Source organism: Myripristis murdjan, chromosome 6 (genome assembly GCF_902150065.1).
Source record: "Myripristis murdjan chromosome 6, fMyrMur1.1, whole genome shotgun sequence".
Taxonomy (NCBI): domain Eukaryota; kingdom Metazoa; phylum Chordata; class Actinopteri; order Holocentriformes; family Holocentridae; genus Myripristis; species Myripristis murdjan.
In genome coordinates, this window is record NC_043985.1 from 15,977,578 (window position 1) to 15,989,635 (window position 12,058).

General features: G+C 41.7%; 1 protein-coding gene across 1 annotated transcript in view; it reads left to right on the plus strand.

Annotated features, from left to right (window-relative positions):
• Positions 1 to 12,058, plus strand: part of LOC115360751 (potassium voltage-gated channel subfamily D member 2-like) — a 38,119-nt gene that overhangs the window by 182 nt on the left and 25,879 nt on the right. Inside the window, exon 2 of the mRNA XM_030053875.1 lies at positions 204 to 1,385. Within this exon, the coding sequence (XP_029909735.1) occupies positions 274 to 1,385 (1,112 nt within the window). The 5' untranslated portion in view covers positions 204 to 273. The remainder of the gene's footprint in view (positions 1 to 203; positions 1,386 to 12,058) is intronic.

A 12,058-nucleotide genomic window follows, 5' to 3' on the forward strand; every position in this document is an offset into this window, starting at 1 on the left:
TAGGCTACCATAACTGAACACTTAGACTGTGTGGATAGTATATAGGCTTGAGAGTGAAATTCAACAGTGCAATGCGCAATAACAGCTTAACTAAATGGGTTTGTGTGGTGTACCACAATCCACTGAGATACCCCACTGCCTATTTAGCTGAAGTGCTGTAAAAGCCTAACCTACAGTGTCTCCTATATCTGTTCCTTCTGCAGATGCAATTCATCTCGAAGCCGTAGCACTGTGATATCCGGAGCAGGGTTGTTTGAAACAGTACAGGTCAGCATGGCAGCAGGTGTAGCGGCATGGCTCCCGTTTGCCCGTGCGGCAGCCATAGGATGGATGCCCGTGGCGAGTGCCCCGATGCCCATCCCTCCAAAAGACAAGAGGAAAGGCCAAGACGGACTTATCATCCTCAACGTGAGTGGCACCAAGTTTCAGACGTGGCGAAACACTTTGGAAAGGTACCCGGACACTTTGCTGGGGAGCGCGGAGAGAGACTTCTTTTTCCACGAGGAAACAAATGAATACTTTTTCGACCGTGACCCTGACATCTTTAGACATATTCTCAATTTTTACCGCACGGGAAAACTACATTATCCGCGCCAAGAATGTATTTCAGCGTACGACGAGGAGCTCGCATTTTTCGGGATCATACCCGAAATAATTGGGGACTGCTGTTATGAGGAATACAAAGACCGAAGGCGCGAAAATGCAGAGAGGCTGCAAGACGACGATGAAATGGACCTTAACAATGACGTCGCGCCTGTGAACATGACGATCCGGGAGTACCTATGGCGCGCTTTTGAAAACCCTCACACCAGCACCTTAGCTCTGGTCTTCTACTATGTCACTGGCTTTTTCATTGCCATATCAGTTATGGCCAATGTGGTGGAGACGGTTCCGTGTGGGACCTTGCCGAACCGGTCCAAGGAGATTTCCTGTGGAGACCGTTATGCTCTGGCCTTTTTTTGTTTGGACACTGCTTGCGTTATGATATTCACTGTTGAGTATCTCCTGCGTTTAATCGCAGCTCCAAGCCGGTACAAGTTCATGAAAAGTGTGATGAGCGTCATTGACGTGGTCGCCATCATGCCTTATTACATTGGACTGGTCATGACAGACAATGACCAAGTGAGCGGTGCTTTTGTCACTCTGAGAGTCTTCCGGGTGTTTAGGATTTTCAAATTCTCCCGGCACTCTGCAGGACTGCGCATCCTGGGGTACACCTTGAAGAGCTGTGCCTCTGAGCTGGGCTTCCTCCTCTTCTCCCTCACCATGGCCATCATTATCTTTGCAACGGTCATGTTTTATGCAGAGAAAGGCTCTTCAGCCAGCAAGTTCACCAGTATCCCCGCAGCTTTTTGGTACACCATTGTCACCATGACAACACTGGGGTAGGTGGCTTTTTAAGTGCGTAAAACTCTCCGAGCTGTTCTGAAAGCACCATAAATCACGGCCTAGAGCAGCTAATAGCTTTTGGGAAACGTTGCTTACACAGGGCTTTAATAATGTCACTACAAAGTTGAAGGAATCTCAATCTTCAGGAATGTTAATTACATTAATCATATTTCTTAACCAAGGATGAAATGTTTGATTTTTCCTCGTATACTTGGTGAACAGTAGACAGATTTCAGTTAACATCTGGATTCATCATTATGCGGTTACAAGTGTGCATCAATTGGATAGCACGGCTCCGCCAATCAGAGCTGAGGCCTGGATCTGTTTGTTTTATAGAGGCTGTTGCGCACCGCTTCCTGTATAAATGAGCCAAAAATTGACAAGCAGTGTGTGTCCGTGGGTTGTCGCTTGACTGTGCCACCCTCTTCAATGGCTTTATCTGATCTGCTGTCTTGGATAGGCTACAGTAATGAGCACCAATATTTGGAGTAATTATTGAATGGCAGAGCAAAGGTCTTTTGCCACATTATAGGAGAGCTTTAAAGACCAAAGAAAGGTGGTAACTGGCTGACTTCCAACATATCGTGTTTAAAGGCCATATTGAAACACTAGTGCATAATTAAGTTAATGAGGAAGTACCCTAACCCCCCCGCCACACACACACACACACACACACACACACACACACACACACACACACACACACACACACACACACACAGCTCCCTCCTTTTACCGCTTTCTTACTCTCTCTCTCTCCACCAATTGCTTTCTTTCTCTTTTGACAGGGTGTACAGTAAATATTTGAATGCTAATTTCATGCTCATGATCAACGCACGCTGCATGTGCTGATGCAGCATAAAATAATTAATCGCGGTTAAGACGATTATTTCAAATTAATTTGTATTGATGAGCGTACTCAACCGCTCAGCTGCTCTCCATGGGTTATTATTGTTATTATTATTCACTCCCTCTCTGCATTCTGCGGCGGTGCGCTTTCCAAGGTGCTGAAAAGTTCTCTCCACCGCCTGCTTTTCCGTCTAATCTCCTCAAATTAATACTGAACGGCGGCGGTTGGCCTCCTGAAGCACGAATAAGTCATACAGTGTGGGGAAAAAAATAATCAGACCGTTCCTAATTCGTTTATAAAAATATCCTTGTTGGTTCTTCAGTCACTGCTGCACCGACGGGTTGAATCCAGCCACTCAGCCAACACATGTTAGTGTTCACACCCCCCTCTCCATTGCTTACATAGAAATGAGGTCCCATAGGAATAACGTTGTTTTCTTTTAATTTCAAAGGCATTGCATCGTAGATAAGACATTACTAAACAAATTGCCACTGGCTTTGGTGTGTGTGTGTGCCTGGTGAGAGTGTGTGTGGGTGACTGAAAAAAGGAGAGAGAGAGAGAGAGAGAGAGAGAGAGAGAGAGAGAGAGAGAGAGAGAGAGAGAGAGAAAATCATGCCTAAGAGTGCTTGCTTACTCCCCTGGATTGGTATAACTGGTAAGGAAATGTTCATGTATAATGCAAACAAACCAATCTTGTGCTTGCCGCCTGATCTTCTGCCTGATACCGATGCTATTTGTTTTTTATCTTCCTTCGTATCAGCATTCGATGCAGCCACTCAGTGGCAGCTGGTTACCCTTCAGGTTCGTAGGCGACATTTTCCTCAAAAGGACAACCATCTGTCCCTATTTTAATGGCTTTTCATGTCTAATTATCTCATCACACAAATCATCATCAGTTATATAGTAGATAGATACAACTTTGTGTAATCAGTAAAATACTCTGTATGTTAATGTGAGAGACAAGTATCAAATATTGCATTGTAAGACACAACTGAACTCATTTTTATAAAGTTGCAAACTTGTTTATGCTTTCAGTACAGTTGTTTTGCTAATTTGTTCATTGGGAGTACATTATACTTTTTTTCCCTAGTAGCAATATGTTAAACCTGGAAACGGATTGAAAATGGTCGAAATATTGACCAAGGTTACCTCTCTATCCGCTCCCTACTGGCAAGCGGCGGTGACATGCCATGCACTGAGTTAGTGGATTAGCCTACCTGTCTTGTTAATGGCATGCAAAGCTTCTCTCACTCTCACTTTACACTAGTCAAACTATCACTCACCCCTGAAACGACCCATGACAGCATAATTAACAGTGATCCGCACAATCCAGACATCAAAGCATGCAATGTAATGTCATACTGGCTAAGGTATCTGTTCAGATTCAAAGCCCAGATGACAGATGAGTTGTATAAGATGGTACATTATTTATCTTTCGGGAGTAAGAAAGATAGCGCTGTTCAGCCTGGAATCCCCTTTGTGTTGCTTAAGATGGATTTAAAAAAGATGTTCTGCTGGGTGAGAACAAAACTGAAATGTCCTTGGTAATGGGGACATTTCTGTCACTCCATTGTAAATTTTGACAGCCTGGCTGACAGATTTGCAACCTGAACTGAAGCCTACAGTGGCGCAGACTACTGCATAGTGGACCACTGGTGGAGAGGCTGAGTACTCATCACTGAAAAACAAAGTGGGCTTCTTTTTATGATCCAGCATTGTTTCCAGGTGATCGTTTTAAAACCATATCTCAAACAAGGCGGTAGGACTGAATTATGGCTGTCATTATCTGCTGAATACACTGAACTGAAGAAAATACCTGTTGTTACACTCTCCTCCAGTAACCTTCAGGCGCTTATCTGATTATGGGAAATAAGGGATTCTGATGGCTTGTTTCAAAACTCAGCATGCACACAAATTGATCCATGTATGGTAAATAGTTATCTATGTCAGATATGAATAGGGTAGTCTTTTCAAATGCTGGCAAATAAGCTCTTTAGAGACTAGCAAGGGCACCGCTGGCTGGAATTTCCATTTGAAGCCTTTGAAAGCATTCAATTTCATTATGATAGTCAGTGATGCTTTATGCCGGCATGGTATCATGATGCCTTTCCACTACGTATATTTTCAATTTCCCTGGCTCACACTCTGTGGAAGTAAAGACAGTGGCGTTGGTTCACTCCCTGCTGATGGCCCATTGATCGTGCTTAAGCAGACGTGCAGACATTGGGAGAGCAGGGGCTCCTGTTCAGACGCACTTGGCAAGCAGCCTGAATGAGAGGGAAGGGTGCCTGGAGACCAGCGGAGAATCAATAGCGCTGTACAGCTGCGTGTCACGTCTCTTGTGTCTACTGCTCTGTGCCACCAAACACAGGAGAAGACCCACTTATCCATCCTTATTTATTGAGCTTAATCTCTGTGGCTGCTTGCCGATGTTTAAAAAAAAATAAAAAATAAAAATTGTCTCTGTTAAAACCTTTTTGCCAAAGCTTCACCAGCTTCAAGAAGTGCTGGCTGATTGGATGTAAAATATGAGATTTTATCTGTGGTATTGTGTTTTGCAATATGCTTGAAACCTGCACGAAGGTCTGGGTGTAGAATTTTGCGACTTGATTTAATACTGTCTGCTGTTTGTGTTTAAGGTAGCAATAGATTCCAATATAAAGATAGTGCTGCACTGTATTAGGCTGAAATCAGATCTTGCTGTGTTTGCTTGCTCGTGCCTTCTTTAGATGATCCACACAGTCAGGGTGAATTAGTTGCAGAGGGAGTTTTTGGCGCTTCAGATCTCTTAAGTGATTTAAGGTGTAATGGAGTGCACTGCTGAGAGCAGCTGTGAAAACGCTGGAAGTCAAGCGCAACCCACAAGGGAAGAGAAGTGGAGAGGACAGGGTTACTCGGGCATGGAGGCACACACGATCCTCCGGACACAAACAGACATTACCTTTGATAGACGCAATGGGCTCTAGCTTCAAAGGCACACATTCCCTCCTCACAAATACACTGCTCCCTTTACTCACATCAGCATCCTTCCTTCAGTTCATGCCTCCAAAAGGTTCTTGAGAGGAATGATCATTCTAATTAGCAATTTGTTGTGACATTTAATATCATGTGTGTTGTCCTTTTGTGTCACAAATGAGGCTGTACATTGTAATCACTCAACAGACGCACTATTTATCACTGTGTCGTTTGTCTGCGCTACAGCCCCACCCAGCAAATACGACTTGAAAGGTTTGACAAGTGAGCCCTATAAACCTATCAGGAAAGGATTTATAAGACAGAGGAGGTAAGGTTAATAGACATGAGGGTCACAGTAGGACCCATAAACCACCACAAGTATAACCGTTATCATGCTTGCCAGTTTTGACACTACAGCCCGATGGCAATCAAAGCATACATGCAAGGCATCAACTTCATGGTTAGATGCAGAGCAAAGCTGTTTAAGGTCCAAACCCTTCACCGCTTGTCTGATGTAATTGAAATGTACAGGAAAGATCTCGAGGGCCTTTTACAGTATCTGTTCCTATGAGATAACAAATGCAGTCTTGATGCTATACTATTTATTTGGTTGGATAAGTTGCCATGCCCCTGGGAGCCAAAGCAGAGCATTTTCACTCTTTGAAACTGAGCACATGAGAGTCAATGAGAACATCTGGACTTTTTTTGATTATGAACTGGAATGGGTGGAATTTTTGTGTTCAGTAGAATACATTACACTACTTGTCATTGTGTATGGTATGCACAGCATTATGAAAATCAGCAATCCATTATGAGTGATGTATTATTGTGTAAGCCAGAAGTAGCTGATGTGAGATGTGTAGGATGCCATTAGCCTGCAGCCTCACAGTGGCCCTCCAGGTGCTTTACTGGGAGGAGAGGTGATGCTAATGGGAGAGTGGTATAATGGTCCTGAAGTGACAGGTGATTTAACGAGAGCAACCTGGCACAGAAATGTGTTTTCTGTGCGAGCTCCTTTCTGCCCATGCAAATGTCTGCAAAATGGAAGAGTGCAAGCGAGGGGCGGGAAGAGGCAGGCTTTAGGGAAGATTAAGCTCATTGTGAAAGATAGAGCCTGTGAAAAAACAGAGATGCTCTATTCATTGCTAAATTGAAAATATGCATTCCCCTGCATTTTTGTATTCTCACTGTTTTCATCACACTGGAACAGTTTTATACTCACAGTGACAGTTCAGAGACTTAAAAGGGAGTCATGCTGGAGGGGCTTAAATGATTGAGGAACATTTTATAGAAGAAACATTCACATATTGTTGTGGGTTATTTACATTACTCACACATGCATGCACACACATTGCAATATATTACATTAAATATAGAGTTACAACTATCAACAATACTGTATGCTTACCTTTAGAGGCAGAAATATCACCTTAAATGACTGTTTACTCTTTTTTTATGCACAATACAATGTCATAACCGAAATATATTTATGGTCACTGGAGCATGAACTGAAAAAAAGATTATGGCCAGCTGGTAGGTTGATGTGAGGCCACTTGGTGTGTGAACTGACTCTAAAAGCAGGAATGCGTCACTGCGGATGGTCAGATTGATAAATAATCTATATGGCAAGGACAAAATGGCTGTCCTTCCATTTGATTCGATTTCTTTGCAAACCCGTCTTAGAGGCGGCACCAATAACACCCCAACCATGTAGGTTATTTTCATTAATTTGCTTTGAATGTGCTGCATTAAACACGGACATAGACTGGCATGTTCTGCACTTGGGCTTGGATAACACAGTGTGAGGACATAAAATATGGCATCACTATTTTTCCCACTGCTCAGCAGTTTTCCTCTTTTTTGTGTGTTCCGAGCCACGTCAAAGATTAATGGAATTTTCCAGAACAAGATTAAAGTTACTCTGAATGAATGCAGCATCACAGCATTAGGAAGTAAGGAGATATGTGAGAAAACACATTGCCTCGGTTTCATTGTTGTTAGAAAGCATTTGCTCTGCCAGGCTCCACTTCCATCAAATCTGACAGCCCAGGAACCCTGACCCAGCTTGAGTGAATAAATTAAATAAGGACATATAGCCTGTTATTTGGCTGTGTCCTATCTTGAAGCTTGATATGTTGTAAACGATATCAGATGTAAAATGCAGGCTGTCAGATCACCGGATCAAATAGTGTGCAAATGATAAACCCAAGCCCAACAGCAATCTCATCCTCTTGTGCTGCATGGCTTATTTACATACTCAGCATTTACATACTGATGAAAATGGCTTGTCTGGTCATGGCTATTGGTATGCAGACACACATAATGCCTGCTCATCACTTTGTTGAAAGTGAAGAATGAATAACGAAAGTGAACAAAGCGGATTCTCCTTGGCTTACTCTTCTGTTTCACACTGTGCTCAGTATTGAATGCACAATTATCATGTAAGGATCATGACAAAATGTGTTCTCTTAAGACTCGGTTCGACAAAATTTTGCCAAACTACGTGTAAAGTTAGCTATTCTAAAAACTAGAAGTGTAACAGTTCACACATTGCATCAATGTGTTGAATTCAGCCAATTCAACTGAACTGATCTGCTAAAGGAAATGAATAGAATGCATTGCTCTGGTTCTGGCTTGAGTAATTCATGACTCTTAAAAAAAAAAAAAAACACGTTGATCTACCAAGATACTATGATTTGCAACTTTTTCGTCAGTAATTCATGCTGAAGTAATTCTTTTGTCTTTGCCCCCTCCCCCCTCCACACACACACACACACACACACACACACACACACACACACACACACACACACACACACACACACACACACACACACACATTTCAGAGTTAAAGGGATTATTGCACTTGTTTAAAAAAGAAAAAAAAAACAGACATGGTTATTGCTTATTAAGCCTGACACCCCATTGTCAAAGAGTTATAACACTGTGAGGTTTTACCTCACTGCATTTGGGTCAGTTTGAGCCCATTAATTACAGTAGCATTTCTATTTGACAAAGTCTTTTCATTCTAATGTGTATACCTCCTCATGGGTTCAAGAACATCTAGCAATGTCTGTTTTGACAGCAATCATCACTGACTTTAACTTGTTTCAGTTTCCATGGCCACTGTTTCAGCTGTAGGTCAAAAAAAATATCAGGTCAGCACAACAGAAACAGAGAAGGAATAGATCCCACATCCTCATTTTAGGCTGTAAAAAAGTCATATTGTAATAAAGTACCACACATTTACCACACATAAGCAACCAGCCTTGCACTGTTTCTTTTGTTGTAGCGCTTTTGCTTATCAGCGTACCAACAACCGGCTGCAGTTCGTTTTCACTAAGAGGAGTGTCAGTGACATGTTTAATATCTGCTATTCCTGCCCACACATTACAATACTCCTGTCATTGGCATGTAATGAGAGCTGGCTGTGGGAGAAACAGCTGCTCTTTTTATTTTTGGATACAATTGTCACTGTGGTAAACATTAAATTGGCATTCATTATACTGGACCTCTCAGGCTCAAATCATCACTTGTACCCACCCTGCCCTACTTCTAAAAGCTGATTTTCAGTGAGGATACAGGAACAAACACCAGTGAGAGGGTGATAACAGTTCCACCTATCACTATAAGGGGTTATGAGGCTGCGCTACTGTTTTTTCTTTGCGCCAGTATTTCTCTCAGACACACGGGACTGCATCACAAACAGCAGCATCTTGAAACCATGCCAGCTTTTAGAATGGCACGGAGTGAGGGTCCTTCCCTTTGACATTTGTCTCTTTATCGAAAATGCCTTGGAGCCAACAGCTCAACATCTGTGATCATCAGAGACCATGGCAAACAGCACTCATCAGCTCTCTGTTTGAGCAGAACAGAAACGAAGTCAAAAAGCAAGTCGCAAGTTCCGCCTGAGTTGGCCAATGCCAGAGTGCCAGAGGACTCATCAGAAGAGTGATTGGATCTCACCATAGATCAAGCTAAAATGACAAAATAGGAGGCCTGACAGAAAGTTATGTTGCTTTTAAAGCCCTTTTAAAGCCTAAAGCAAAAATGCATGCATCCATCCATTTTCCATACCTGCTTATTCATAATCAGACTCGCAGGGCAAAAATGCACTGCAGTGAAATTAAATAATAATATATATATATATATATATATATATTTTGTCTAGACAGTAACATCAGTTCTCAAGGTACCTACTTTTAAATAATATGCAGAATACTAACCTATTCACTGCATTATGACAAACTATCAAGGTGTACTATTAATATTAAGACCAATTACTCTTTCTTGCATCCTGTGAGTGCATTGAACTTAATATGGGTGCTGATGTGCCAGACAGTAAAAAAACAGCACAGGTCATCATATATTTATGAGCGCGTAGTAAAACTTTATCTGATGGTAGCACGTTAATTGAAACAGAGTTTACAGCCCATTCATAACATCTAAGCCACAAGCAGGCAGCTTCATGGTAAAGTCATGAAAATTGATTCAACTTATTTCACCTTAAATCTCTGTTTCACTACTCATGCACCATCTCATTTTTGACACAGATGTGGAATCACACGCCGGTGTGCAGCACCAGAACGGCACAGTAAAAGCCCCTCTGATCAATACTGGTTCTAATTGGATCAAATCCACCATGTTAGCTATAAAAGGCAAAATACAGAGGTCTGTGTGCAGAGTGTGCAAGTGTGTCTTTGTACCCAGCTCCCATACTTGCCAATGTTAACCCAAATTCATTGTTGGGTCTTTGGCCACAGGCTCCATAGATTATTAGTCTCTGTATGCAGTATGAATGATAAGAGGGCATGTCCCATTTCAGTTTATGTATAAAGAGCTTCCCCCTGTCTGCCTGGCAGGGAGGTCCTGCTGAGATGAGGGATGTCAGCCTGTCACCCTGACACATGGCAGCTGTTTCCTGCCTGCCCCAGCTTCTATAAATAGCTTTATATATCATCTAATGTAGGCCATTTGGTCAAACAGAACTAAACAGGGCACGAGCTCTGGGGCTGTATTTTTCTCTTTTGCCCCAAATTAATTCCTCTATACAGGTGTGTGTCTCCATTCTATTCTTGATATATCCCTCTGTGCTAGCTGTGCCCATGCTGTCTCAAATGGATTGATGACGCATTAAGTGGAACTTGTATTGTGCCCGATTTTGTTTCATGTTCAGTCCTTCAAATACCTTCAACTGATCCCCGCGTCCCAGCTAAAGCAAATGAATTTTTTAGCAGACCAATCCACTGACAATTACTACATGATCAGATGAAATTACTACCAGTAATTGTTATATAATTGCTGGTGTTACGAAAATTCATAAAATGCAGTTACTATAAACACTAACAAACCAGTGCATTTTCTCAGACTTTGAACTATTAGTAGTGTCCCTGTGTTGTCAAGTGGTGTTGGCAACACAGGATGAAAGGATTTCATGTGATATATTTTTAAGTTTATTCCGTGCAATCACTGTGTAGTCTCTTTGAATATTATCCTTGACCCATTAAGTCTGACTTTCCCTTAAAGTCCCCCTTAAGTAGCCTCATAGTTAGAAAAGCATTTTTTCTTCCATATTTTAGGACAATATCACATACACATTTGGCATCTGCTTGTTGCAATGCATCATTGAAGCTACATCACACTTATACTGGGTGAAATATTCAAACCCAAGATGCTCTATACATCATTACATCATAAAGAAAACACATTTCCCTGTAATTCAGCAGGACATATTTGGTATGGAATCTTGGCAAAAATTAAATTAAAAATAAAGCCTAAAAATAAAATTCTGTGGGTTTGAGTGAATTTTGAGCCGTTCAGCAATAACTATCCCACACCTTTTGACTGCAGCATGTTTTTCTATATTTTAAGTTATTGTTTTGCTGAAATAACAGCCATTCCACCACACACTATTTACCATATGCATCCAGGAGGCTGGCATGCTGGTGACCCCCTGCACATGTGTCACCTGTGACACCCACCATGGCACCGCAGGGGGAGCGGGCAGGGTCGTGATACTTAACTGTGTGTGAGGGCAAGTCAACAGTACCCTACTAATGAGGTCATAACCTTTTGTTACATGTTGCTTAGCTTCATAGGAGGAGGCCATGAAACTGTAAGTGAACAGTAAGTAAAGTGTAAGCTGAAAGTGATATTTGTCTCTAATGGAGTTTTCAGTAGTCATTCTATGTCCTAATAATCTTTCATAATTTCGTCTGGCACTCATTCAAAAAAAAAAAAGTCATTCAAAATATATTCATTTTCTTTGGTCTGTATTATTATGTTTATCAAAAATATACCTTGTTTTCAATTATCACTAAAGATATTATAACAAAAAACAGAGCCTAAAAGCTGCTGGTAAATACTCACCCCAGGGAATAAGTTGCCAATTCCTCCTGATGCTGATTGGCATCTCATTGACTTTTAAATGGGAGCAATTTTTTATTTATTTTTTTAAGAGAGGGATAGATTAGCAGTAGATGTTTATGTGTTATTCAAGTGAAGGTTCAGGTCCCACCTAGCCGTTTTCTTGTCTGTGTTTCTCCACAGGTATCCTTCACATCTCAACTATTGTGGGATTGTGTTCATGCGTGGGGATTTTCACTTCTTTTTCAAGGTATTAGGGGGGAAACCGTAAACAGTTTATTATTATTTGTATTTTTTCCCCCAGCGAATTGTCCGTAATCCCTGTGGAGGAGCTTAAGAGATAGATTTCTGGCATTCATGGGCTTATTTTTACATAATGGCCACAGACAAACGGAGTGTATCTTGTTTTAACTGAGCCAGACATTTGGGCAACCAGGCAGAGACAAGCAGAGGACTTGAACGGAAAAGAAAGCGACAATGACAGGTAGCATTAATAAA